The sequence below is a fragment of the Brassica rapa genome, chromosome A05 (assembly GCF_000309985.2).
Source record: "Brassica rapa cultivar Chiifu-401-42 chromosome A05, CAAS_Brap_v3.01, whole genome shotgun sequence".
NCBI lineage: Eukaryota > Viridiplantae > Streptophyta > Magnoliopsida > Brassicales > Brassicaceae > Brassica > Brassica rapa.
In genome coordinates this window covers 24,549,960-24,575,796 of record NC_024799.2, presented here as the reverse complement: position 1 = coordinate 24,575,796, position 25,837 = coordinate 24,549,960, and the positions used below count along the sequence as shown (strand labels likewise).

Genomic DNA, 25,837 nt, shown 5'->3' with positions numbered 1-25,837 from the left:
ACTGTGTTCTCTCACTTGTAGGAAAGGATAAACAATTATAAAAGAATGTCTAGAATTACATTCTGGACTGACCATATTACACAACATGATCAGTTCGAAGTAAAACAAGTACAGAAAAGCTAAACGTTGCTGAGTCATTTACAAAATGCCAAAGCAGAAAAAAAAATGTATTTAGGAGAAAGACGATTAGTCTATGCAGAAACTGAGTTTACAATTATTCTTGTTTTCATATGTACACCCACCACCCACCAACGCTTGCCTCCTTTTTACACTGAAACAACTGAATCAAGAGCTCTACCTCTGTTCATGTCTGGATCTTTAGGTGCTCCTCTCGCCTGATGTTTCCCTTGGTGCTGCGACCAATACCCGTATGCCTTCAACACTCTGTCTAGCAGTTCTTGTGGCACCGGCTCTCCTCTTCTTTGCTGCGGTGATATACTTGCTGTGTGAACCAGCGTCTTCCATTTGTCCTGTAAAATATCACATTTTCTTGCAACGTTAAGCTACTTTGAGACTTGATATGTTTGTGATTAATGTTTTTTACCTTCAAGTCCACGTAGGTTCGGTGATCAGCATTCTCGAAAGCACGCAATTTCACATCACGCCATCTGTGTGTGATGAGATACATCGACCATTATTAGCTTTTTGAGTTTTGATATTAACTCACGAGTAAAAAACCACATGAAACTAACTATATACCTTCCCGTCCCGAGTTCCTCAACTGCTTGTACAAGAGCTTCTACCTCTGTGACAGAGAAAGGCCTCCTGGCTCTGCGCTGAGCAAGCTCAGTACGCTTAGGTTTCTGGTTCAATGGAACTATGGCAAGCGCCTTAACTTCCTCCAAGGCTGGGAGTGGAACAAGCGCTCTTGAGTCTGATGAAGGTTCATCAACAGATATCTCACTCTGATATGGAACTAACTCGAGGTTATTGTCCACAACATTCCCTGAGTTAATCACATCATCTGCATGGGGAACTCCAGAATCTAACGTCGGAGAAGCCGCCGCAGACCTGGGGAGATCATCAAGAAGCGCTTTTGCTTAGGAATCTTCTGCGGGATTAAAGCAAATCCCGCAGCAGAACAATGACAAGTTAGTGAGATTCTTTAGTACCGTTCACACAAGCTTGTCGGCTCTGTTGTTGGCACCACAGGATCTTCGGAACATAAAGGTAAGGGAACTTTGCTGGTACCACCAGGCTCCAAGGTGAACCCAAGGTTGCTTAGATTCTCTTCAGATGAGATCCCAGTCTGTGACAGAGTTCTCTTGTCATCTCTGACTTTCTTCCCATGTACCAATACCCCAACACGTATTCCACCGCTGAGTAACACACTGACAGCCTCCATCACTGTCCTCTGTAACCAAAACGGTCAAAGGTCACGACTCCGTTATATTAATACCTTAATGTCCACACACGAGAGAACTAATCATACAGTTACCATGTACCTTGAGTGATCCTACTGTTGCAGTTTCTGGAACTTCAATAAAAAGCTCTGGAATCCTAAAGGACTTGATGCTTAGCTTTACTGCACCAGAGATTCAAAACAGTACATGAGAACCACAACAGCTAAGATAAGATAACTGAAGAGTTGCAATAACCACCTGAGTCTCGCTTTTGAGGTAACTTGGAAACACTTCCATTACAAAGTCCACCATCAGAAGTTACAACCGAGCTTCGGTCCGGTGATCTTCTCCTCTTATAAATGGTCTCATGTTTCCATGTGTTGTATCCATAACATGACTTTCTTTTGCGGTAAAGAGCCTTTATGCCAACATCTAGACACTCGTGAACCAAAAGTAAGAATAGGGCATAATAGCACAAAATGAAGAAATGTATTTAGATATAAGTGAAGAAGGTTGTGAATACTAACCAGCTTTGTAGTGTCCACAATCCTTGGAGACTTGTTTCCAGTATTTGGACTTTCTTATTCTTCTAATAGCTGGAGACTTATAAGACGTAAACTTATTGCTACATTTACGAGAACTATATAATTTTTCATCATCATCTCTAACTAGGTTAGTATGATTCCCATGTCTAGCAAGGGAATCATTAGGGATCATATCCACGCAGACTGGTTTCGGAAGCTGCACAACTAATGCAGTTTTATCCTCTAAGTTGCAAGTGTTAGTGGTTAAGCCTCCATCTCCCATGCCATCAATTGCTTCTCCTTGTTCAAACCCAGTATTCACATTAACATTACCACCCGTCTCCCCATGAATCTTCTTGTGATCAGACATCGGAGTCCGCTCCAAAATGCCGTCGTTATCAGGAAATGAGAAGCTGTTTACCACACACTTGTCGCTAGTGTTTTCATATGTAGGCATTGAAACAGAGTTTCCTTGGTCAGAAAACTCAGATTTAACAGGTTTGTGATGGTCTTCTTGTTTAATCTCTTGAGCATTCCCTTCAAATGCATTGGAAGAGGCTGAGGAGCTCTGGCCTTCCTCTAGTATCTTTCCAGCCAGAGAAGCGAGCAAGTCCATTGCACACATCTTAGCGTCGTCATCATCATCGGTGCTCTTGTTTAGAACCTTCCTCTGAAAAAATCAACCGAGAGTCATTCATGACACAGAAAGTTAACAAAGATCCAGAGGAGTATCAATGACATGATCGTTTTTTTACCCTGCAAGAACGAGGAGCCTTGGGAATATTTGGGTAATCAAAAGCAACAGATACGCAGTCTAACTTCCTCTTGAACACCATCTCTCAGATATACATAACACTGACAACACACAAAAATTGACAATAAAATAAAAAGAATGAGCACAAATATTAAACCTTAAGAAGACCATCTCTCTAGCTGAAATGAAATTAAGTACAATTAGAGACCAAAGTAACTTGAGACACACAAGAAGCCAAAAAATATCAACCATTTTCAAGACTATAGATCCAGTGTTATTCAGTTTATAGCCGTCTCAAGAAAAAAAAAAACAAATCCAATTATTTCAAACACAAAGAATCAGGAATCAGCCATAAGAATCATCAGTAAACCAGTTTACAAATCAGATCAACACAACCAAACTCGAGCCCGTGATCTAAGAACACGAGAGATGGATCATGGGAATACAAAAGGATAAAACTGAACAAGAGCAAAATTTAAAGACACAAATGAGAGAATTTTCTTACAACTCCAATAAACAAAATCACATTCAAGCTGAAAAAACAAAACAAAGAGTAACCTGATCAGATCTCGATCAAATTGCCAAATTTTTGTCGACCCATGTTAAAAAAATCGGAACTTGAAATCAAATATCACCAAAACCCACCTCAAAAACCTCAGAGTTAACAGATCGAAACTTACCTAATCAACCTCACCAGCTCCTTGATCACGATCAGGGACCACTTCAATTACAGATCAGGCAAACAGATTTGATGTTTTTGTATGTATATATAGATAATGTACAAAAGAAGAAACAAGAAGGGATTTACACAGAGAGAGTTGGAGATTCTGAGATTTAAGAAAAGGAAGGATTTTTCGAGTTTCGTTCGGTCTGTTTGTCCCTATAAAGGAAAAGGAAGAAGACGAAAACAGAAAAAAAAAAACTTTTTTATATTCTCATTAATAAATAAATAAGTAATAAAGTGTTTTTTTTATTGACCACACAAATGACAATGGCTTTTGGGATCAGGCAGTTGGTGTAAACCGGTTAACCGGATATTGCAATTTGTAGTAAAACTCTAAACCCCGCTACCTACCGGTTAACCGGTTCTTGAGGGTGACCCCTCACTCTCGGACCATTTTTTTAAAGAAGATAGGTTTTGTCAGAGGAATCTTGATTTTAGGGATCGGATAAAAAACAATAAAATAGTGTTTTGTGATTGGTGTGGGGTCTGTCTTTTTAATACAACAAAAGTATTCTCTCTCTCACTCCACCATGTGGTTGAGAAAGGGCATGACTGGTTTTCCTGCTACCACCCGCAAACGCAGCTTTTGCGGTTGGTAGCGGTTGTTGGCGTTTTGCAACAATCGCTCAAACCGTTCCAAACCGCTCCAAATCGCTCTGAACCTCATAAATTCAAAAGCTCGTTCCAGCTAGCGTTTGCGGTTGCGGGCGGTTGCGGGAGGATAAAAAAAATTTCTTTTTTTCCAAAACAATATAAATACAAAAATAAAAATATTCAATAAAAAAATTAAATTAGAATTATAAAAATGCTAAAATATATCTATTAAATTTTAATTAATATTATAAAACTTTAAAATAAAAATATTTTCTATATTTTTAAAAAAATTAAACTATAACTTTCTAAATATAACTTTTATATTTATTATAATATTATTATTTTTGATATTTTTATAATTGTATAAAATGTAAATATTGTTAATTTATTATTTAACCGCTGCTGCACTTTGTAGTTAACCAGTCATAAGTATCCCGCAAACGCACCAATTTTTAACCGCAGAACGAGTCGTACAAATCTCTTAAAACCGCTAGAAACCGCAACCACCCGCATCCGCAAACTCCCGCAACCGCAACCGCAATCGCTGCGGTTGAACCAGTCAGGCCCAAAGTCCATTAGCTTTGGTAATAATGTCGTCACGAGGTTCAGTAATCTGAGTGATATAACATGAACGAACTCCTCGGTGATTTGTTTAGATGTGTAGATATGCATGTGCTAATGTGGCTGAAATTAACGTGCTCTGTGCTTTTTAAGGTTGCATAATTGAGTATTTGAGTGTGAATGAATGATCATGTTCTTGTGTTGGATGCCCCAGTTTTATGGCTATTTTCTGTAGACTAATTAGTATATTTTGGCTGATGTGAGAGCCAAAATGTGTTGATTTCTAATGTATATATGGTTTAAGCGTTGCCGACAAAAAAATTGTTAAAGTGTTCTCTTGCATAGTTATGGCCAGGTGTTGAATCGAATATACTTTGTTTATACCTACTAGATAGATGTGTCTACTACGCCATGTGGATGGGCGGTCGGCCTTTTTGTAACCTTGGTGATTATGGGCCGCAAGACAATAGGCTAATGGGCCAGATCGGACCATACGTTGGAAAAGCACACCGAAATCGCAAGGTCAAATGAATCATTCGTTAATCAACTGCTAACAACATTTTAATCTCAACGGACTGTTAGTCTGTTATTATTCTCTTCTCAGTTTGTTTGAAACAGTATACAAAAAAGCCTTACATCATCTAAATTTTCACTACTCAAGTCGCTTCATATTTGGGATCAGCAGCTACGTAATGATAAGCAAGTAGCAATGCGAAGATGGAGACGCCAAGAAAATTGAATCGTCAATCATCTGCACACCAACGCAAACAGCATTAATTTGAGCAAAACAATTCTCCTTACATCAATAAACAACTAAACAGAACAAACACCTCTTCTTGTAACACTACAATGTTCTTCTTTTATCTAAGGAACACCCAGATCGTTCCATTTACTTAAACATTTCACCAAACACAAACTTAACAGAGAAAGAAAATGTGTTAACTACACTAAATTGCATTTCAATTTGCAAATCATAACGGTAAACAACAAAGTAGAGCTGGGTTCCATAGCCACAACTAGAGCTAGACATTAATTCAATTGATCACTGGTAAGAGAACAAGTTGATTGATAAAAAGAAAAAAAAAAGCAAGCAAGAGAGATGATCCCAGTGGGAATCGAACCCACGACCTTTAGATTCGGAGTCTAACGCGATATCCACTCCGCTATGGAGCACATTTAGGAAGAAGTTGAGACTCAAATCGTCTAAAACCCAAAACGTGACACAATCCGACAACAGCACTTGACATTCCTCTCGTCGATAGAAACGGGTTCAAAGGACCATCACACACAGATGTCGCCAAGAGAAACCATTCCATCGGGAGAAATACACAAACTCAGACTCATAATGACCAGATCAAAAACCAAACACACTTGTTGGAATCAGATCTCCTTAACAACACTTGTTGGAATCGGATCAAAAAAACAAACACACTTGAGGGGGAGATTTACCGTTTAATCAAACGAAGTAATCAGTGGAGAAGGGAATCAGATCTCAAAGGAACCAGAAGCGAATTACAGAACAGAACAAATTAGAAAGAACTCTCGATGTCTGTCGCAAGGGTTTCTTTATTTAACGTTTCACTAACCGGTTCAATTAAAAAAGATTAAACCGCTTCACATAATCCAAACACTCTGATAAAAGTGGGCCCATGGGCCCAATAAGCTCTCACATAACCCACGTAACTACCTGACGGTGCCGATCCGTTCTTCGCGCCCTCGGTTTGCTTCTTCCTTCCCCCACAGTGGCCCGATTAAATAAAATTATTCGACTTCTCTTCCAAACCCTAGATCTAACACCCCAGCCGTCAGATCAGATCAATGGGGAGATCTCTTCTCAACCGTTGGAGACAGCAATGGTGGAGGTAGAAGAAGCGCATTTGTTGGTATCCAAAAGATTATCGTCTCCTCGACTAGCCTCTGTGTTTTTTTTTTCTTTCTCCTCATCTTGATGGCTAACAATTCGAATATCCTCTAGCTATATTTTTTTTTGTTATTTCGGTGGTGGTGGTGATGTGTGATTTGGTTGCGCGTACGGGTCGGCTCCAGCAACGGTACAAGGATGGCTCACGACTCATTGCCGGGTACTGTGTTCTTACACATGCCTTATGTATTGTCTCTTTTGAGTTCATGCTTTGGTTCTGTAATGTTATTCCAGATCGTGATTATACTGCGTCGTTATATTTAATTGTCTTTGTATCGGATTCATGCTTTTGGTTTTACGAGAGAGAGAGAGAGAGACAGATAAGAACAATATTATTAGTGAGTAAGATGTTGACATGCTTGGTTTTTATGACACGACATGCTGTCTTTAAATTTAGTTTTCGGTCGGAGATGGTGGAATCTTTCTAAACAAGTTCAATGGCACGCGTTTTGTAGGTGTATTCCGTTTAGGTATATAAAAGATGGTAATTCTGAATCTGGGAAAGTGGTTCAAGTGTTGATGATCAGCTCTTCTAGTGGACCTGGGCTTTTGTTTCCCAAGGTACATAGCAAATGCACTTTCTTCTCGCTTTTGATTCATTTTCCTTTGAGAACGAAGTGACATGTTTGATTCCTGGATTCTTATATAGGGTGGATGGGAGAATGACGAGACTGTCAAAGAAGCTGCGGTTAGGGAAGCTGTGGAAGAAGCAGGAGTCCGTGGCATTTTGATGGTAAGACCTTTTGTGTTAATGTTAGCAGACTGGTGCGGGTGTGTTAAAAAAGGTTGACTTCTACAGGATTTCTTGGGAGATTATGAGTTCAAGAGCAAAACACACCAAGATGAGTTTAGCCCTGAAGGTTTATGTAAAGCGGCAATGTACGCCTTGTATGTCAAGGAAGAGCTAGAGACGTGGCCGGAACAGAAGACGAGAACAAGGACATGGTTGACAATTGGAGAAGCTGTAGAGAGTTGCAGGCACGCTTGGATGAAGGATGCGTTGGTTGATGGGTTCTGTAAATGGCATAAGGAGAAGATGGGTAAAGGAGATGAAGATTGAAGCTCTGAAGTTGGTTTCCTTCCTTTCGATTTTGTTTTTTCTTAACTCTGAAGTTGGGTTTCATTTCCTTCTCGCTTTTAATCTTTTAACAATGTCAATGCTGTAACATTTTTTTAGAGTTCTGAACAAAAGATATATATTTACCTTTATAACGTTTTGACTATTAAAAAGAAGAAAAATTGGATACAACGAATTAGACCGGTTTAGCCAAACCGGGATCATATGCTTTATTTTTTAAACATGTCTTCATCAAAGGTCCACCTTGCTGATAACTTCAAAACTTCACATCAATAAAGCATTATATGACTAATTGTGGTTGATAATGTACCGGTGATTAGAGACAACACTTAATAAAACAAATACCCCATAAATACTTTTACACGTGATTCATGCGGTCCTACGGAAGCATTTAAGCATCTCCCCTGTTGCAATTGATCTGATTAGCTCTTATGATAATAATAGAGAGAAATTCCATAGGGTAACATTTTTTATTTATTTTTACAAAAATAATATTTTAAAAGAAAAATGATTACAAAAAGTTTCATTTAAGAGTAAAACTACATTTTTATACCCTAAAAATAAAAAAGTTAAAAAAAAAATTATTTTGGTCATTAAAAGTTGTTTTGTGACAAAAACTAAAATGGATTATTTGAGAGAATTGTCTGAACATTTACATGCAACTATTTGCTTATCAACTGCTTCACTTATAACCTGGATGAGTGAATACTAAGCACCAAATTATCAGAGCTTTTCCAGCATTTATGACCTAAAACTCCTCATTCGCGTTGTCTTGGTTATGACATTATTCAACGGCCATCACATGCCAAGGTGACAAGATCCGTTTTCATGGAGTGTCTTTCTCTGTTTTTTTATATGTATGGTTTTATTCATTTTCAATAATATCCTTCATCAGTACTAAACAATTCGTAAACACACAGCATTTAACAATATATCAAAAAAATGGAAGATGATGCAGTCAGTAAATCAAATCTTTCCAACAAATGATAAATCTCTTTATCGTAATAATTAATAAACTCAGTTTGCCAAGAGACCTATACATTTGTGTCTCAACTCATCATTTTGTTTGGAAATGAATTAAAATGAAATTTTGTTATATATAAAGAAAAAAGGAGCTTGAAGTGTTTCTCTGCAATGTGTTATATATATAAAGTGGATATGTAAATAGAATATATATAGATTGTGGTGAGAGTGTGTCAAGTGGTAGAAGAAGGTCCACCAGCCAAGTCACCACCGCCTGAGATGGAGATGAGAGGTCGTCGTGACACACTTTTACTGACGAGATGTGAATCAAGAAACACGACAATGACTGTTATATCATCATGAAAATGTCTCCTCACTCCTCTATCAATCTTTTTTAGGTCTGAATATCTCATCTCTCTCTTCTTTGCTGCTTCTCTTAGAGCTGTTTTTATCAGCTTCCTCGCAATCCCCTGCACCCACCCATATGTTATAATCACAAAATGACAGAACGAAAGACAGGTGAAAAGAGAGAGAAGTGTCTTACATTACGAGGGTTAGTGTTCACAATGTCAACAGCTTCCTGATTGCTCAAGTGCTCCCACAAGCCGTCTGATGCAAATATAAGAAACTGATCCTCTGGATGTATTTTGTGTACTGAAATCGCAGGTTCTGCTCTAAGGATCGGCGTTTGAAAAGCCTCAGGCACCCTGAACTTTGCTAATAACGGCTCCCGGTTGAACTCTGATCTCTTTAAGTAGGCATCACCAATTGATCGTGAGACCTTAAATAGCCAGAAAAATGTATCAAAAGACTTAGAATTTGGAAAATAAATCTTCTATTCGACAGTTCCTAAAGTGATAAAACATTGTAAATCTCTTCTTATACTCTAATTTTAACTCAGTGTTCTAAAAGTCGGTCTAGCCACCACCTAGTCGGCAAATCAGACCTAAACAAAATGATTTTTCAAGAACAATTTTTAAATAATCGGTATAGCTTAGCCGGCTACCTAATCAATAATCACATATAAAACGCCTAACTACCGCCTCACGATTTTTCGAACATTGCATAGAACTAACGAAGCATCGAAAATCGACAATCTGCATTATTGTTTTTACCTGTATAATACCTTTGACACGCCACACTTTGTGCTTCAAGACAACAATCTGAGGATCATCAGGATGCAACAGCCGCAACTCCTCTCTCACAGATTCAAGACTTGCATTATGCTCTGACGACAGCTGAACAGCTTTGACAGCTTTAAACGCTTTCTCCAGTCTCCCTAACACAACCCGAGAATCCCCCGCGTTAGCAATGTACAACGACCCACTACATATGATCCCTACGAGACAACACGCTCCAACAGAAGCAATCTGAGGCTTCGTCTGCCACTGCCGCCGCACAAGAGAAAGAAACTCCTCTTCCGTAGCTAAAAACGCTTTCGTTATAACAGATGCAGACATTCCATGATTCTCCGACGTAAACTCTGCATCCAATAGATAGTCTCAACACACAATCTAATCCATCACACAAAGCAAGACAACAGCATACTTACTTCGGATGTTATCGAAGAGGTGTTTATTGACAAACCGAGCTGCTTCAGGACCTCCATGACCATCATAAACACCGACGAAAGTAGCTTGAGGACCCGAATCGAACATACTAACGGGTCCTGACTCGAGTTTGCTATGATCTTCGAGAAGATTGTTAGCTTGGATCACAGACATTGAGAAATCTCCAGCGACATGGTTACCAGAATCTTTATACCAAAGAAGACCATCGCATCTTCCGTTAGCGTCTCCTCTCGTAGAATGTTCTCCTTTCACAGAAGGTCGTTTCCAACATGGTGCTATCATCCGTAATATAGTTTCCGATACCATAAAGAAAGATACTTTATTTAACAACACCCAACAGATCAAAACTTGCTAATATTCCTCCTTCCCTAACAAAAAAATAAACATATTTTTATATGTAATAAAACGGATCGATTTGTAATCAGACAGAACATGAGTAATGAATACCTTTTGTGTCGAGGAAGAACAAGACCGAGATCGAGATCGGAGAGGAGTTACGATACAGGGGGAGAGATCGTAACTCCGGTTGGATGGATTTACGAGGGAGATGACAAATCTACTGTCTGAATTCCATATTTGGGATGTTCGATTTTTCTCTGTGTTTTTTTTCTCTCTTTTTTATTTTTTGAATTTTTATTCTTTTCGTTTGATGCTTTTTTGATTTTGGGTTTAGCTGTTTAGGCATTGACCTTTAGAATAACCCGACGTTTTAGGCAGCCTTTTCTCCTAATTTTAGCAACTTTTTTTTTTCTTTTTTAATAAATAAATTATTACTAATTAAGATGTTTTAAAAGGATTAAGCATAAGCTACATTGTTACCGATCCTCGTCAGCACCTCTAAATATATATGAGAGAATTGAGAACTACTGTATGTTGTTTTGTTTCATTGTATCTCAGTTTAAAAATAAGACAGAGAAACATGATCTGTAAACTGTAAGCAACTTGGCCCATATCCTTAAAAGATGAGAGAGAGAGAGAGAAACCTGATCTGTAAACTGTAGGCAACTTGGCCCATATCGCATCGATCTCCATATCTCAATGATAATAAAATAATTTAAGAGTATAGTCAAAGAAAATCATAAATAAAAATAAAAACAAAAAATATGAAAGAGACCCACATATTGTCCGCTTTATGGTGTCATTAACGCATTCTAGAATCATTGAAATGTACTGTAATATTTAAAATCATCTGTAATTCCGCGAAAGCTGAGAGGGTATTTAGGTAATTTTACAACAGGAAGACGGAAAGTGGGCGTGGTGGAGAGAGATGATAAGAGAGAGGGAAACGCGTCTCTACGAGGCTCACATTCCATTCATCTCTCTCTCTCTCTCTCTCCTCTGATTCTCTCTATACGACCCGTGAGCTCGCCGGAGGAGGGTGAAATCAATATAAGATGGCGCAGAGAACGGAGAAGGAAGAGACGGAGTTCAAGGTCCTCGAGACCTTAACGACCCCCGCCACCGCCACGACCACGCTCTGCTCAAATAACTGCGGCGTTACAGCGAATCCAGCCACCAACAACATGTGTCAGAAATGTTTCAACGCTTCCATCGCCGCCGCCGGCGTAGACTCCGGCTCGACGTCGAAGAGAGCGTCGAGATCCGTTAATCTTAGGCCATCACCAGCCAAAGTCGTGATCCGTCCCAGGGAGATCGATCCGGTTAAGAGAGATCAGCAGACGGTAAACCGGTGTTCCGGCTGTCGGAAGAAGGTGGGGCTGACCGGGTTCAGATGCCGATGCGGTGACCTTTTCTGCTCCGAGCACCGTTACTCCGATCGACATGATTGCAGCTACGACTACAAAACCGCCGGTCGTGAGGCGATCGCTAGAGAGAACCCGGTGGTCAAGGCGGCGAAGATGGTCAAAGTTTAAAAGTTAAAATTCGAATTTGATTTTAAAAAAAAAAAGAATCTTCAGTCGTGGTTCAAGCTCCGATCTATAAAGTTCGGACAGGGAGATGCTCTCGCAGACATTGATTTGATGCTGTCTGTTTTGTAATGAAAGATCAGAGAGATTCTCTTCTCGATTTGAATTTGAAACTAAATTTATTGTTTAGTGAATGATGATTATTATTGTTGTAGCTTTTAGGGACTTTTATGGATTCATGAATTTTATTTGCTTAAGATTTTGATATCCTCGATCATCAAAGACTAGTTATCGAGTGGTATGTGTGTGTAGATTCGGTAGAAATGAAGGGTGTTTTGGTAATTTAGGGAACGTGTCTCTTGTTTCGTGTGCGTCACAACTCACATCCTCTCGACAAGTTTGCTTGGCGTGTAAAAGAGCGGCCAATAACGTGTTCGAGTTGTATGGCTTATTTTAAGTTAGATTATTATCTTCTAAAGACTATAAACAAGATTTTACGCATTCTTATAAAAAAAACAAGTTGTAACATAACTTTATCTACTCAACTCTCTTTAATATGATGCAACATCATGTGATTGCACTAGATTTATCTCGTGAAAGAAAAAAGTTTGATATCTCATGATGACTATTACACGCAGGTACACGTATAGAACCCAGCCCTACTAGGAAAGTCTATTTTACTTAGGCCTAGTCTTTGTCCAATAAATAATGCAACTACACGGATTAGTTTAAGTGTCAAACATCAGCTCGGAATGAGAGGAGAGTAGACTATTGGTGGAATCCCACTATATAAAAGAAACTAAATCCTAGCATCCTAAGCCTATCCACATGTGCACAAATAATCAGGACCAATCAAAGTACCATGTCATCCAGACTAGACTTAAGTTAAAAAAAAAAAACTATTTTCGGAGCCCATTCGACCCATCTCAAAGCCCATTCCAAACCACTCTCTCATAAGCATAATCCCGTGTTTTAAACATTTCGTGTTAAATTTTTTTAAACACTCATATCTTAGAAATAATTTAGAAAATATCTTTATATAAATGTTTTTTTCTTGAATAATATTTAATTATAATTTTTTGTATCTTTTTGACTTTTATAATAAAAATATTGTTTTCAGATAGCAACAAAATATATATAAGAATTATCTTATTTTTAAATTTTTTGATAATTTTATTATATTATTTTAGAATCAATTATTTAATATTAATATAACATATAAATTTTTTATGATTAATAAATTCATTTTTAATTATATATAAAATTCATTAAGGGTATTGTTTTAATTAACACATTAGCGAATCAGTTAGAAATTAATAATAAATCAATAACCTATCTAAAAGTCTAAAACCTAAAAAAATATGACAAATAAGAAAAACTAACTAAATTTTAATATAAAATAGAAATTTAATATTACTAAAATAAAATTCATTTTAATATATATATAATATTAATTAAGGGTATTTTTAAATTAATAAATTAGTGACTTAGCTAAAAATAAATAATAAATCAATGATTTAGCTAAAACCTAATAAAAACATGACAAATAAGAAAATTTACTAAAATTATGGATAATATAAAATATGATTGATTATTTAATACAAAATTAAAATAAGAGTTTTGTTAAATAAAACATAAGTTTGTTGTATCGGTATTACAAAAAAAACAATCATTAATAGTGTCGTAGGAATTATGTCTTTCCCATTAGCGAATAAAATTGAAGCAGAGTGTTGGAGGATAGCTCAACATATAGACGAGATTATAGAGATTGATATGGGAGTCGAGGTAACGGACACAACTGTTCCTCCGCAAAGAAACGCTCCTGCTAGACATCCTGGATAAATGAAAGATACATTGCTGGACTTGGTTTTATGTTAATGGATGGTGACTTTCCAATGCTGTTTGGAGCAAGGGCCGGTATACACGCACCAAATCACCGCTGCAAGCGGAAGCTGAAGGTTTTCTATGGGCAATGCAAGTGATACTGAAGTTTAGACACAGAGAGATGGTCTTTCAATCGACTGTGAACGACTGGTTATACTCATTCAAAAGGAGGAAGATTGGCCTGCGTAGAACTCGAAGCTCGACGAAATACATGTTGTATCCAAAGAATTTTCTGAACTTTCTATTGCTTATGTTCCTAAATCTTTAAAATTTCGTACGAATAGCCTAGCAAAAGGTGTCCGATCATGCGCATCTTGGTCAGCTTTTGTAAACTCTTTTGCACCAAGTTGGCTAGCCCCACAAGCTAGCATGAGGGTGTCAAAAAAGAGAATAAAGTTGATAGTGAAACTAAATATCTCAATGAACAAATTTATCAGAAGTCCATATTTATGTGGATGTCTATATGTGACAAACAATATTTTTAGACAATTATAGAATATAGTCACAAAAATCAATCCTAAAATATATAATTTAAAAAAAACCATTTAAACAAACCATCAAAATTTCAATATTACACCAAATAAGAATATAAAGACCAACTATATTCTCTTCATATATAATGTGTTATGGTAGGATTCAAAAAAATTAACTTACTTTACAGTAAGGGAAAATTTGATTTTTAATTCAAAATTTACAGTAAAAACATAACATTTTATAAAACAAAACAATTGACATAATAGTACAAAAATATGAAAAAAAATCAAAATACTATCCGCGCGTAGCGCGGCCAAGGACCTAGTGTTGTATAAGTTGAGGAATGAAACTTCAAGTTGGGATGAGAAAAAAAAGAAAAACTTCAAGTTGAAAACTGCGCATTTTCTTATACAGTATACAACTTGTCATATTAAAGTGTTACTATTTCGTTTCATAAAACATTTTTTACTGTTCGTATTACCTAGCAAATATATTGTCCAAAGCCGGAGGGCCTAATACATGTTGGCCCATCCCTATTATGAGAGGAGAGTAGACAATTGGTGGAATGTTGTGTAAGTGTTTGATCTGTGCACAAAAAAAAGGTATAAGTGATTGATCTGATGGAGCAGGTATTGTTGAATTTGACATTATATTGATCAACCAAACGCTTAACTGTTTTTCTTAAAAAAACTTGAAAGTCTGAGGTGGAAGTGAATAGGCTTGACAAGCTGAAAGCTAGCATAATGAAGGAAATTGCATTCAAGAAGCAAACCGAGCTCGGGGAGATATATGCTCGTGCTCCTATCGAGATTAAACCAGATGTGGTTCCTGAGAAGATCATGTCATTGATTGATTCCGGAAACACTGAACCGCTGAGATACTAGCTCAAATGGATAGTGAGATTGCAAAGGCTAAGGAAGTGAACCTCCCTGACTTAAAAAATACAAGGTTCCACATGGACATATATGGCTCCTAAATTATGCTTATTCTCCAGTGTTTATGCATGGTAGGATACGTACAGACTTGGCTTCTCTTTCCTTTTTTTACTTGTTCCAGTTATCAGAAGTGAACCCTATCACTCCCTTGATACCTTACAATATAAGATTGTTTTGATACCAATTAAGGTCTCTCTTCAATGCTAAGAGAGTTTGTTAAACATTTTTTTGACATCGTTTCATATAACGTTAACCGAACTTTAAATACAAAATACATAAACTAACCAATATGTGATGAATAAGGAAACATAATTCCACTAAACAAAAAAAAAAAAAAAAAAAAAATATTCCACTAAACAAAACAGAAATAAAAATAAATTATTGAAACCTTTTTTTTTTCCATTTGTCCTATTCCTATTCTCCTCAATGAGTTGGTCTAAAGATAATATATTCTCAAAATGGAATCTATACCAGATATATATATATATATATATATATATATATATATATATATATATAGCTCTTTACTTCGACAAACTACAAATATCATTTGCAAATAATCTACTGCCCCCCATTTGGAAGATGCTAATTCTCGAACAATCTTTGTTGCCAATGTAATGATTGATACTCCATCTGTTCAATAATATAAAATGTTTTACATAGGAAATAAATATTGTTAATATTATAAATTTAAAATAAGTTGACCAATCATAAACAATGCAGTAAACTAATATTGATCAACCAGTATTCAATAAAATCAAAATACTTTGAAAATATCAAAGCATATTAAATCCTCGCTATATAGAGTTGGATGTAAGATGTGCTCGAAGGAAAATTGGATTGTCCAACTTGGAGTGGGAAGAGTTGGATTTGGAGTTTTATAAAATCAAATTTTTTTAAAAACATTTAATATTATGGAACGGAGGGTGTACTGTTTATTCCCACTCAAAAGTGGAATTGAGCACAATGTTTTCATTTGGTGGATTTGATTTGAATGTGGTTGGTCGTAAAACATGTTCACTTTGCTGCCACCAAGGATAGCCTTTCGAGGCATTTTAACAAGTTTGGTGAAGTGCTTAAAGCTGTCATAGTAACCGATCCAGCGACTAGGCAACCAAGTGGGTAAGTTGTCTGCCATAATATGTGGTCGTTATGCCACAGTTCAGTTACCACTTACCAGAGACACATTAGTGACAGAAGTTGTTCGCCTAGTATGACTGATGTCCGAACAGAATCACAATCAGACTTTCTAATTTTGCTTGATAGATAAAAAGAGGAGCATAGGAAACATAATCACACAATCGGATTTTCAAATTTTATTTCTTTCTCTATAAATAATCATTCTCAAAACCTATTTGATAAACGTGTTCTTTTGTAATGATATTAAAACAACAATAAAAATGTATATATTTGCTCCATTTTCATGGAGACAACAAGAGGAACACGTTTCCACAAGACAACCCAACAACACACAAGATAGACACAACACGAGCTCTAACGAACAACACATTAAGACTCTTCGCAACCTGTAACGTCAAAGTCAGAATCTGCAACCTCCCAGCTTCCTCCATCTCCTTGAAAAAACACATCGGCTTCAACGACCGTCTCAGCATCAACGCCACCGCGAACGGGAAACCAAACGCCACGCAGCTCTGAATCGTCACCTCGTGCATCGGATTCGATCGAGTAACGTACAGGATCGTCCCTCCGACGATCAATTGAGTTAAACCGAGAAGAGCCATGGCTCCGCTTAGACTGTACATGTTCTTCATCATCCCTTCGAAGACTTGCCTCGTCTCGTTCCCTAGCGCTGACACGTCGCGTTCCACCGTTGGGCCTTCGATCTCCTGGTGCTTCATCTTGGCCGGCTCCACCTCTGGGTTTGGGTTGGCTTCTCCGCTCGGTGTTGAGATGTACCTCGTTGACGACCATGTTTGAGATCGCAGCTTCTCTAAAGCAGAGAAGGATCTTAAGAGACTTAGTTTGTTAATTTTGGATTCGTGGATCAAATGGTTTCTTATAGGAGAAGAGGAGTGGAGATGATGATGAAGAGAGGCGTTGAGGGATGAAGAAGAAGAAGATAGGGGTTTAAGGAATTTGGAAGCTAATCGACGAGAGATCATCATTGTGGTCGTCGTCGCTGGAGTGAAGCTGTTCGTAATTAGGGTTTATTAATCATTTCATTTAGCTGACTTGCGAGAAAGACCCACCAACTTTTGATTTTCTGGGCGCTCTCTTTAAATTGTTTTTATATTTTTTTGTAATTAATGGGCCAAACAAAGTTCCACTTAAAGGGCCCAGAATTTTGCTAAGTGTAAGCAATGTTACCTTTGTTACACCATCTCTACTGCATACAACAATTTAGTTAGCATCAGGGAGTAGCATAAAATACTTACTCTCCCTCTGTACTTAAAAGATATGTTTTAAAATTTACACATATATTAATAAAAATTAAATACATACACTTATCTACTAATTATTTATTTCGTTTTTAGTATTATTTGATTATAAACACTTATTCCTTCCATATTTTATATTTAAAAGATAAATGTTTTAATATATACACACATATTAGTAAAAAATAAATACATACACTTATCTATTAACTTTTTTTTTATAAATTTTGTTTGATTCCCAAATAAAATTATACTATTCATATTTCTAAATTATAATTTTAAAGAAAATCGCATTAATTAAAGTTTAAAACATTTTTAAAATACATAATAAAATCCAAAACATCATTTTTTTATATACAAAGGGAGTAAAATATATTACCACTATAATCGGTCCTTGACACAGACACAAGTTTCCTCAAAGTTTGGAGAAACACACTCTCTTCCTCATGCCTAATAAAAGACACCAAATCAAACTTGGAGATCTCCACTCTATATAAAGCTCACACCATGCAGCAAACAGCAACCAACCTCATCAACTAATCCACTACAATGTCTTCTTCTTCAGTTACACTCTTCTTCTTCTTCTTTGCTTCCACATTCCTCTACACTTCATCAAACTCATTCAACATCACAAACATCTTAAACCAAAACAATGAGTTCTCCATTTTCAACAACCTTCTCTCCCAAACCGGACTCGCTTCCACCATCAACTCCCGTCAAACCATAACCGTCCTCGCGCTTTCCAACGACGCAATGTCCTTCTTCTCAACCATCCAATCAATCGAAGAGAACAAGATACGCCTCAGCCTCCACGTTGTTCTAGACTACTACGACATCAAAAAATTCAGGAGCATGAACAAAAAATCAGTAATACTCACCACTCTGTTCCAATCAACTGGTCAAGCTAAAGGCCTACAAGGGTTCATAAACACAACCATTATGAACAACGGCGACGTCATGTTTGGATCTGCGGTTCCTGGATCTGGCATTTACTCTAAGCTTATAGACTCTGTCGCCACACATCCATATAACATCTCGGTGCTTCATATTAGTAGCTCCATAAGTTTAATGAATCCTGATGGTCCTTCTTTTAGTGGTTCATCATCTACACCACTTCCTCCACAACCTCCTAATGATGATGATTATGAATTTGACGAGCCACCATCCCCACCTTCCTCTACTACTAAGCCCGTTGTTGCTGATGCTACTGCCGCTACTGCTAAGCCACCTTCTGCTGCTACCGCTAAGCCACCTTCTGCTGCAAAAGCCAACTCAACAAGTGGGGTTTCAGCGATTAGTACTCCTAACTTTGCGTCTGCGTTCGTGGTCTCATCATTTTGGTTGTTCATGACGGTCTGGTGATGTGATGGTTAAGACTTGACGGCGATGAATAACAGAATGCAAGAATCAAAAATATCAGATCAGCTTTTTGAGAGCCAGAAAAAAAAGAGGAGATTGGAAACAAAGCTTTTTCACCCAAAACACAAAGAACACTTCAAGCTTCAGAAGTTCTATGGAATAAGGCAACAATATCTCTAGAAGAAATAAAGTGATTGATGATTCAATAAGGATAGAGGAAGTTGTAAAACTCAAAAGTTCTTTATTTATTTGGATGCTTGGATAAGTTGTAAGAGATTTCAATTGGAAGCCAATAAAGAAAACACAAACTTGCAAGGCTTTTCTTACTACAAATGATTCATTGTTGTTTGGTTGCATTATCCGAAACAATTTTTTTAAAATCGATTTAAATCATCATAAATCAATTTAAACTGTTTAAAATCAGTTTAATTCGACCTAAACTAGTTTTAATCTGTTAAATTAAATAATAATACTACAATAAATCTCAAATTTGTCTATTTTGGTTTCATATATCTAATTTTGATAATTCATCAAAAATAATTTTATAACAAGAACCAAAACTTAAAATATCTTATATAATAATATAAATATTTAATACACAAAATAAATTAATAATTTGTTAACGCTCAGGCGACATCATAATTAATATAGTTGCTAGTCTTTCTATCTGTCTACCAATCTTTTTAATATTGATTACATGTATAATCAAAGAAACAAAGGAATGCAACACTAGATTAAAGATGTTTATTACTTTAAGCTATGAAAAGGTAGGGATGTTAACATGGGTAATTATCCATGGGTTTACCCAAACCCACTAATAATGGGTTGGGTTTTTACCCGTCTAAGATTTATTGGGTCAATCATGGGTATTAATTTTGAAACCCATATTTATATTGGGTAAATATAAAAGGGTAATGGTGTACCCATGAGTTTTCAGTTATATTATTATATTTTCACCATTTTAATTAAATTATATAAAATTTGCAAAAAACGTTTTTTCCGCCAAAACCGTAAAAATAAATTATCTCACAGAAACCAAAATATGAGTTTTCCCGCTGAAACCGAAAAATCGAGTTTTCCTGCCGAAATCGCAAAACCGAGTTTTTCCGCCAAAATCATAAAACCAAGTTTTTCCGTCAAAACCGCAAAACCGAGTGTTCTCGGAAAACCGCAAAACCGAATTTTCACGCCAAAACCCCAAGACCGAGTTTTCCGCCAAAACCTTAAAATTGAGTTTTCCGACTGAAAACCACAAAACCGAGTTTTCCGACTGAAAACCGCAAAACCGAGTTTTCCCGCCAAAACCGCAAACCCGAGTTTTCTCGCCAAAACCGAAAACCCGCAAACCGAGTTTTTCTGCCAAAACCTTAAAATCGAGTTTTCCGATTAAAAACCGCAAAACCAAGTTTTCCCGCCAAAACCGCAAACCCGAGTTTTCTCGCCAAAACCGAAAACCCGCAAAACCGAGTTTTTCCCGCCAAAACCTTAAAATCGAGTTTTCCGACTGAAAACCGCAAAACCGAGTTTTCCCGCCAAAACCGTAAAACTGAGTTTTCTTGCCAAAACCGCAAAAACAAGTTTTTCCGCCAAAACCGCAAAACCCAAATTTTCCGCCAAAACCGCAAAACCCAAATTTCCTGCCAAAACCACAAAACGAGTTTTCCTGCCGAAACCAAAAAATCAAGTTTTCCTGCCGAAATCGCAAAATCGAGTTTTCCCGCCAAAATCACAAAATGAGTTTTCCCGCCAAAACCGGAAAATCGAATTTTTCTGCCGAAACCGCAAAACCGAGTTTTTTCGTCAAAATCGGAAACGGGTTTTCCCGCCAAAATCGTAAACGAGATTTTGCGCCAAAACAAGTTTTTCTATAAAATTGTGAAATCTTGTTTATATATTAAAACTGACATTAATGATATTAATATTTTATATGATATTTTTATAAATAAATAAGATAATACTTTGGGTACCTATGGGTAAACCTATACCCTATTGGGTTGTTTTTTGGGTTTGGATTTCAACTTTGATGTTTCTGAGTTTTTACAGATTGAGTATAAACTGGGTTGGGTTATTTGTGGGTTGGGCTGGGCTGGGTTATTTTACCCTAAGTTAACATCCCTATGAAAAGGCAAAAGCACCACAAGAACATGAAGCACATTTGACATCCATGTCTATCCCCAAAACCAGACAACAAAGTCTTCAAAGACAAGGAAACAAAACTCAGGCGCTATACATGCATAGTGGCTTTGATTAAAGGGAAACCAAAAACGAAGAGAGAGCTTAAAATCCAGTGAAAAATTCTCCTTTCTTGAGTCAGTGATGTAACCCGTTTCCATTGCTATACACATTCCCGTTCTGGTAAACTTTCCCCGTTGCTGCTCCATTGGCCACTCTAGTTGTTGAAACTTTGCTCACTTTGCCACTTGCTTGCAGAACTGCCTCTAGACACCCAGAGGCTGCTGCTATAAGACCTGTTTGTAACAAAACTGTTTCTTAGCAAAGCCCACAAAACCATCAAATACAGGTTCTTGCCATTATGCTATATAACCGAGAAATTACCTAGAAACAATGCAGAAGGTTTTCCGGGTCTGGACTTGAACTCAGGATGAAACTGAACACCCACAAAGTATGGATGATTTTGAAGCTCCACAATCTGCACACCACACACGCAGAACAATGAAGCACAACATCAACAGATGATATATTGTTCCAAGCTCACTGAAGTTAAACATTAAACAAGAATATACCTCCATACGACGCCCAGTCTCATCCTTCCCAACAAATGAGAGCCCAGCATTCTCAATTTCTTGTATCATATCTGGATTTACCTGCCATTATAAAAAACATATTCCAAGTTTAACGACTGAGGAGAGAGCTCAAGGAAAAGAATATGTAGAATATAAAACATTACCTCATATCTGTGCCTGTGTCGCTCATCAACGAACTTCGCATTACCGTACCTAAAAGTAGAGATAAGAAGTTATATAGGCTTTGGAAACGAGTCTTAAGAGTTATCATGTGCTATGAAGCTGTTATGTGCTTACAACTTAGCAGACTTGCAATCAGGAACCTGAAAGTAAGTCCTCCTTGATCCTAAGCGCATTGTGCCACCCATATGAGTTGTAGATCCCTTAAAAATAAGATTAAACCAAGGTTAAGAAGACACTTGAGAAAATGAAAGCATGTAATCAGTCAGATGAAAAGACTATATGGTCTAATTACCTCTGGCATAAAAATGACGCAAGGGCTTGGCGTTTCTGGTTCAAACTCTGTGCTGTTTGCATCCTCAAAGCCAAGAATTGAGCGGGCGAATTCAACAACAGCCAGCTGCATTCCCAGGCATATGCCAAGGAAAGGGACTTGATTCTCACGGGCGTACTTTGTAGCAAGTATCTTCCCTTGCACTCCTCTGTCACCAAAACCTCCTGGTACTAGAATACCATCAGCACCCTGAAACAAGTAAAAATGGTGAGTCCCAATATATTAACTAAATTGGCGTACTAGTCTCTGTAAGGATTAACCTACCTTCAAAAGATCCCATGCAGCTTTATGGACATCTGGCGTCTACAATGGCAAGTCGTACAAAGGTTTATGAGATTAAATACAGTTATAGTATACAGAGGAGAGAAACGAAGAGAAGACTCACTTCCTGTGCTGTAATCTCTTCAAGGTCACTGGCTGCAACCCAATCTACAACAAGCTTCTTGTGGCATGCAACAGAAGCATGTAAAAGGGCCTGTAGACAAAATGAAAACCCCAGTTTTTATAAACTAAAGGTTTGGTTTAAAATGCATAACTATATTTGGTTTAATCAAAGACAAGAGAGATCAAGTTACCTTCAACACGGAAAGGTAAGAATCAGTAAGGCCAGTGTACTTTCCAACCATAGCAATCCTGACCTGAAAGAGACGACCATTGAGAATGAATGATGGTTTCCGCTATATAGACACGCTGGCCTAAAAAAATAACTGGAAAAAGTTGACTAACAGGATCTTGCAGGGTATCATAGATTTTAGTTCTTGCAGTCCATTCGGTCACGTCAGCCTCTACAGCTTTGCTGCAAAGAAACAAATGTCAATTAGTAGAGAAAAAGTCATCACAGCTAAAGTGTGGAACCCAGAGCAGGATAAAGATTACACTTATAGTCAAGGAAACAAGAAAATATGGTCTAGAGACAAACCCAAGGAGGTTCAACTCTTTTAAGATTGCTTCATGCGCCTTTTGATCCTATTGAAAGAGAAGTTAACACCAAGAGAGTAAGACGAAGAAAAAATTTAACACCACAACAAGCTCCTTTGATTTTGTAAGTAGTATTAGAAACTATTCAAGCACAAATTTACATACCCTTAGAAGCAGCGGAACGTGCCAGATATTTGGAACGTCATAGAGTGTGACAATATTCTCTTCCTAGGAAACCAAAGAAAAGCAGACATAATGTTTACTTAAGACTTAAATGAGAGATAACGTCTCTGCTCTAAGAGGTTGAGAAATTAAACAACAAGTACCGGAACATGGCAAAACTGAGATAGTTTCGTCTTCACATTGTCTTCAAGTGCCTGTTTCAAAACAAGAACTGATAAGATGAAAAACCAAATTTATAGCTATTCATTAACACTGAATTAAATGACTACAGCAGAACAGTGTTGGAGAGGTCAGTACCTTCGTGCTGCGACATGCAAGGATATTTGGAGTCAAACCAAGGCTTCTGAGTCCTCGCACGCTATGCTGAGTTGGCTTTGTTTTCTGCAATAAAAATGTTGAAACATCAACTGTTACAAATTAATAAAATACAATCTCAATGGAAGATATGAAAACCACAGAAAATTACCTGCTCACCAACAACGCTGAGAACAGGCACAAGGCTCACATGAACCAGGCAGAAATTACCAGGCCCTAAGAACAAAAGACAGAAGGTTATGAAGCCGATAATCAATAGCCTAAGAACACTAGTGGATCTTCAAAAAGTTAATACAAATTTAGAGCACAGCTTACCAACTTTATAGGAGAATTGACCAAGGGCCTCAATGAAGGGCATAGATTCAATATCACCTGCACAGAACATAAGTAAATAAAAGCCACTCATCTGAGTAATATCAGTCAATAAAAAGTACCTACCTATAGTCCCTCCTAGTTCAATGACACAGACATCAGGAGGACCGTCCTTTCCATCCACTGGAACATTAGCAACACGCTCAATCCACTCTTGGATTGCATCAGTTATATGCGGAACCACCTTCAAAAAAAAATAAATTAAAACGCTTTGTTCAAACACACAGCCAAATTAGAACCAGCATAAAGTTCAGAGGCACAAGTAGATAATGTAATGAACCTGTACAGTTCTTCCAAGGTAGTCCCCTTTCCTTTCCTTGTCAATGACTGACTGCAAAAAGCAAGACAAAAACTTTCTAAACCAGGTTCTAACATGAGATGATAATTGAGGTAGTAGTCAACTAGGCATACCTGGTATATCTTTCCGGTTGTTAAATTGTTGTCACGGGTCAATGTACTGTCTAAAAAACGCTCATAGTTTCCAAGGTCCAAGTCCACCTAAATGCTCACCGGTTAGATACACAATGACATCAGTTTTATGAGTAGCAAGCAATACAGGACAATCTGACATACCTCTCCACCATCATCCAGAACAAATACTTCTCCATGCTCAAACGGAGACATTGTCCCAGCATCAGTGTTAAGATAAGGATCTGCGTAAACATTGTAAAATGATCATATAGCTAGGAACCAACAAAAACCAGTCAAGAAAGTTTTCATCCTTGGTAGCAAATTGACTCATATAGGCAAACACAATACAAGTGGTCACATGAACAAAAAGATGTCTCCTTTAGTTGTTACATGCAATCTCAAGAGCCAAAAACACAGGATGTATATAAAATAGTCTCACCAATCTTGATGGAAGTAACACGAAGGCCACAGGCTTGAAGGAGAAGTCCAATGCTACTTGCAGTGACTCCTTTCCCAAGTCCACTCACCACTCCTCCTGTCACCAAAACATACTTCATTCTGTTTGGTTTTGTCTCTAAGTTTCTTCTTACTCTTCACCTAAACCATCAAGAATAGACACAGTAAGCATAAGACGAACAATATCTTCCTAAGAAAAAAGATAACGGTTAGGTATGAATCAAACACACAATAAAGTGGGAAGAAGAAATGCAAATTTCTACCTTCGTCAAGAAACAATAGCCTTTCTGGATTTTTTTCAAGGCGGCGGCTTATAAGCTTATAACCTGCGAGACCCTTCCCTCTTATTTAAACCTCTAAAAAAAAAGAATAAAAAAAGTTTGTTACTTTTATTTTAAATTTTATTTAATTTCGACATAGTTTGTGGCTTTGACCCATCTGAGCTGTAGATTTCATTCAATACCATGGAGACACCCGTGTTGAAGCTGTGGGAGAGGTTGCATAGTGTTTCGGTAAGATAGGCCCAGAAGAGGGTCTTGGTAACTGTGCGTCCAATTTTAAAACCAATCAAAAAGTTTTTAAAAGAGAGATGGGAAAGGTATCAAACTTTTTTGAGTCTTTTCTCTGCTACATCTTTGATCGTTTGTCCTTTTTGTCATTAATAGAGGCATTCACATGTTTTCAATCAAAACTAGAGACAAGAGTCTATATAACTCCATGTACTCTTCCTCTGCCTTTGTTTGACGTCTCTTCTCCTTCTGCTGATAAGAACCAAATGCTAACAAACAAATCTTTGGTTCCACTAGCAGTTGGCATCGACATGTTTCTTGCTGAAGAAGCATGTTTTCAAGAACTACTGGCTTCTCTCTGTTACATCTGTATGCAAATGAACGGTTGGCTGTATAATAATATTATTGTATAATTTGGTTGGAGTTTACTGATTATTGCTTTCATATTAAGTATCGAATCACTGAG

General features: G+C 37.3%; 7 protein-coding genes, 1 long non-coding RNA gene and 1 other non-coding gene across 10 annotated transcripts; 3 read left to right on the top strand and 6 right to left on the bottom strand.

Moving 5' to 3' along the window:
- Positions 1-15: 15 nt before the first annotated feature.
- On the bottom strand, positions 16-3,543 carry LOC103870245 (telomere repeat-binding protein 3). The gene is made up of 9 exons (XM_009148360.3): positions 3,302-3,543; positions 2,623-2,722; positions 1,871-2,537; positions 1,602-1,775; positions 1,446-1,525; positions 1,113-1,354; positions 700-1,011; positions 545-608; positions 16-470 (listed from the first exon to the last, which is right to left on the bottom strand). The coding sequence occupies exons 2-9, from the start codon at positions 2,701-2,703 to the stop codon at positions 267-269; spliced, it is 1,824 nt and encodes a 607-aa protein (XP_009146608.2). The 5' UTR covers positions 2,704-2,722; positions 3,302-3,543; the 3' UTR covers positions 16-266.
- Positions 3,544-5,015: 1,472 nt separating this feature from the next.
- Positions 5,016-6,043, bottom strand: LOC108871833. Its single transcript, XR_001958482.2, has 2 exons — positions 5,629-6,043; positions 5,016-5,251 (listed from the first exon to the last, which is right to left on the bottom strand). It is a non-coding gene; the product is annotated as an uncharacterized LOC108871833 (long non-coding RNA).
- TRNAR-CCG lies at positions 5,601-5,673 on the bottom strand. Its single transcript has one exon. It is a non-coding gene; the product is annotated as a tRNA-Arg (tRNA).
- A 215-nt stretch (positions 6,044-6,258) lies between the features above and the next one.
- Positions 6,259-7,636, top strand: LOC103870244 (nudix hydrolase 16, mitochondrial). Its single transcript, XM_009148359.3, has 4 exons — positions 6,259-6,581; positions 6,877-6,982; positions 7,071-7,154; positions 7,221-7,636. The coding sequence occupies exons 1-4, from the start codon at positions 6,511-6,513 to the stop codon at positions 7,479-7,481; spliced, it is 522 nt and encodes a 173-aa protein (XP_009146607.1). The 5' UTR covers positions 6,259-6,510; the 3' UTR covers positions 7,482-7,636.
- An 818-nt stretch (positions 7,637-8,454) lies between these two features.
- On the bottom strand, positions 8,455-11,042 carry LOC103870243 (probable protein phosphatase 2C 38). 2 transcript variants are annotated; one of them, XM_009148357.3, is made up of 5 exons: positions 10,481-11,042; positions 10,015-10,401; positions 9,578-9,945; positions 9,007-9,243; positions 8,455-8,932 (listed from the first exon to the last, which is right to left on the bottom strand). In XM_009148357.3, the coding sequence occupies exons 2-5, from the start codon at positions 10,337-10,339 to the stop codon at positions 8,696-8,698; spliced, it is 1,167 nt and encodes a 388-aa protein (XP_009146605.1). In that variant the 5' UTR covers positions 10,340-10,401; positions 10,481-11,042; the 3' UTR covers positions 8,455-8,695. The 2 variants fall into 2 exon arrangements, with proteins under 2 accessions (XP_009146605.1, XP_009146606.1); XM_009148358.3 differs by having other exon boundaries at positions 10,015-10,396.
- A 246-nt stretch (positions 11,043-11,288) lies between these two features.
- LOC103870242 (zinc finger A20 and AN1 domain-containing stress-associated protein 5) lies at positions 11,289-12,168 on the top strand. Its single transcript, XM_009148356.3, has one exon. It carries the CDS (start codon positions 11,428-11,430, stop codon positions 11,905-11,907), a length of 480 nt encoding a protein of 159 aa, XP_009146604.1. The 5' UTR covers positions 11,289-11,427; the 3' UTR covers positions 11,908-12,168.
- A 4,332-nt stretch (positions 12,169-16,500) lies between these two features.
- On the bottom strand, positions 16,501-17,977 carry LOC103870241. Its single transcript, XM_009148355.3, has one exon. The coding sequence runs from the start codon at positions 17,318-17,320 to the stop codon at positions 16,616-16,618; it is 705 nt and encodes a 234-aa protein (XP_009146603.1). The 5' UTR covers positions 17,321-17,977; the 3' UTR covers positions 16,501-16,615.
- A 121-nt stretch (positions 17,978-18,098) lies between these two features.
- LOC103870239 (fasciclin-like arabinogalactan protein 14) lies at positions 18,099-21,215 on the top strand. The gene is made up of 2 exons (XM_009148354.3): positions 18,099-19,716; positions 21,075-21,215. The coding sequence occupies exon 1, from the start codon at positions 18,140-18,142 to the stop codon at positions 18,950-18,952; it is 813 nt and encodes a 270-aa protein (XP_009146602.1). The 5' UTR covers positions 18,099-18,139; the 3' UTR covers positions 18,953-19,716; positions 21,075-21,215.
- Positions 21,070-25,468, bottom strand: LOC103870238 (CTP synthase). The gene is made up of 23 exons (XM_009148353.3): positions 25,326-25,468; positions 25,126-25,218; positions 24,846-25,003; positions 24,569-24,648; positions 24,407-24,493; positions 24,276-24,326; positions 24,062-24,179; positions 23,939-23,995; positions 23,775-23,839; positions 23,606-23,689; positions 23,452-23,502; positions 23,291-23,353; positions 23,127-23,173; positions 22,934-23,003; positions 22,783-22,845; positions 22,593-22,682; positions 22,472-22,510; positions 22,169-22,396; positions 21,991-22,076; positions 21,858-21,906; positions 21,694-21,774; positions 21,506-21,599; positions 21,070-21,417 (listed from the first exon to the last, which is right to left on the bottom strand). Exons 3-23 carry the CDS (start codon positions 24,961-24,963, stop codon positions 21,260-21,262), a joined length of 1,779 nt encoding a protein of 592 aa, XP_009146601.1. The 5' UTR covers positions 24,964-25,003; positions 25,126-25,218; positions 25,326-25,468; the 3' UTR covers positions 21,070-21,259.
- Positions 25,469-25,837: the final 369 nt, after the last annotated feature.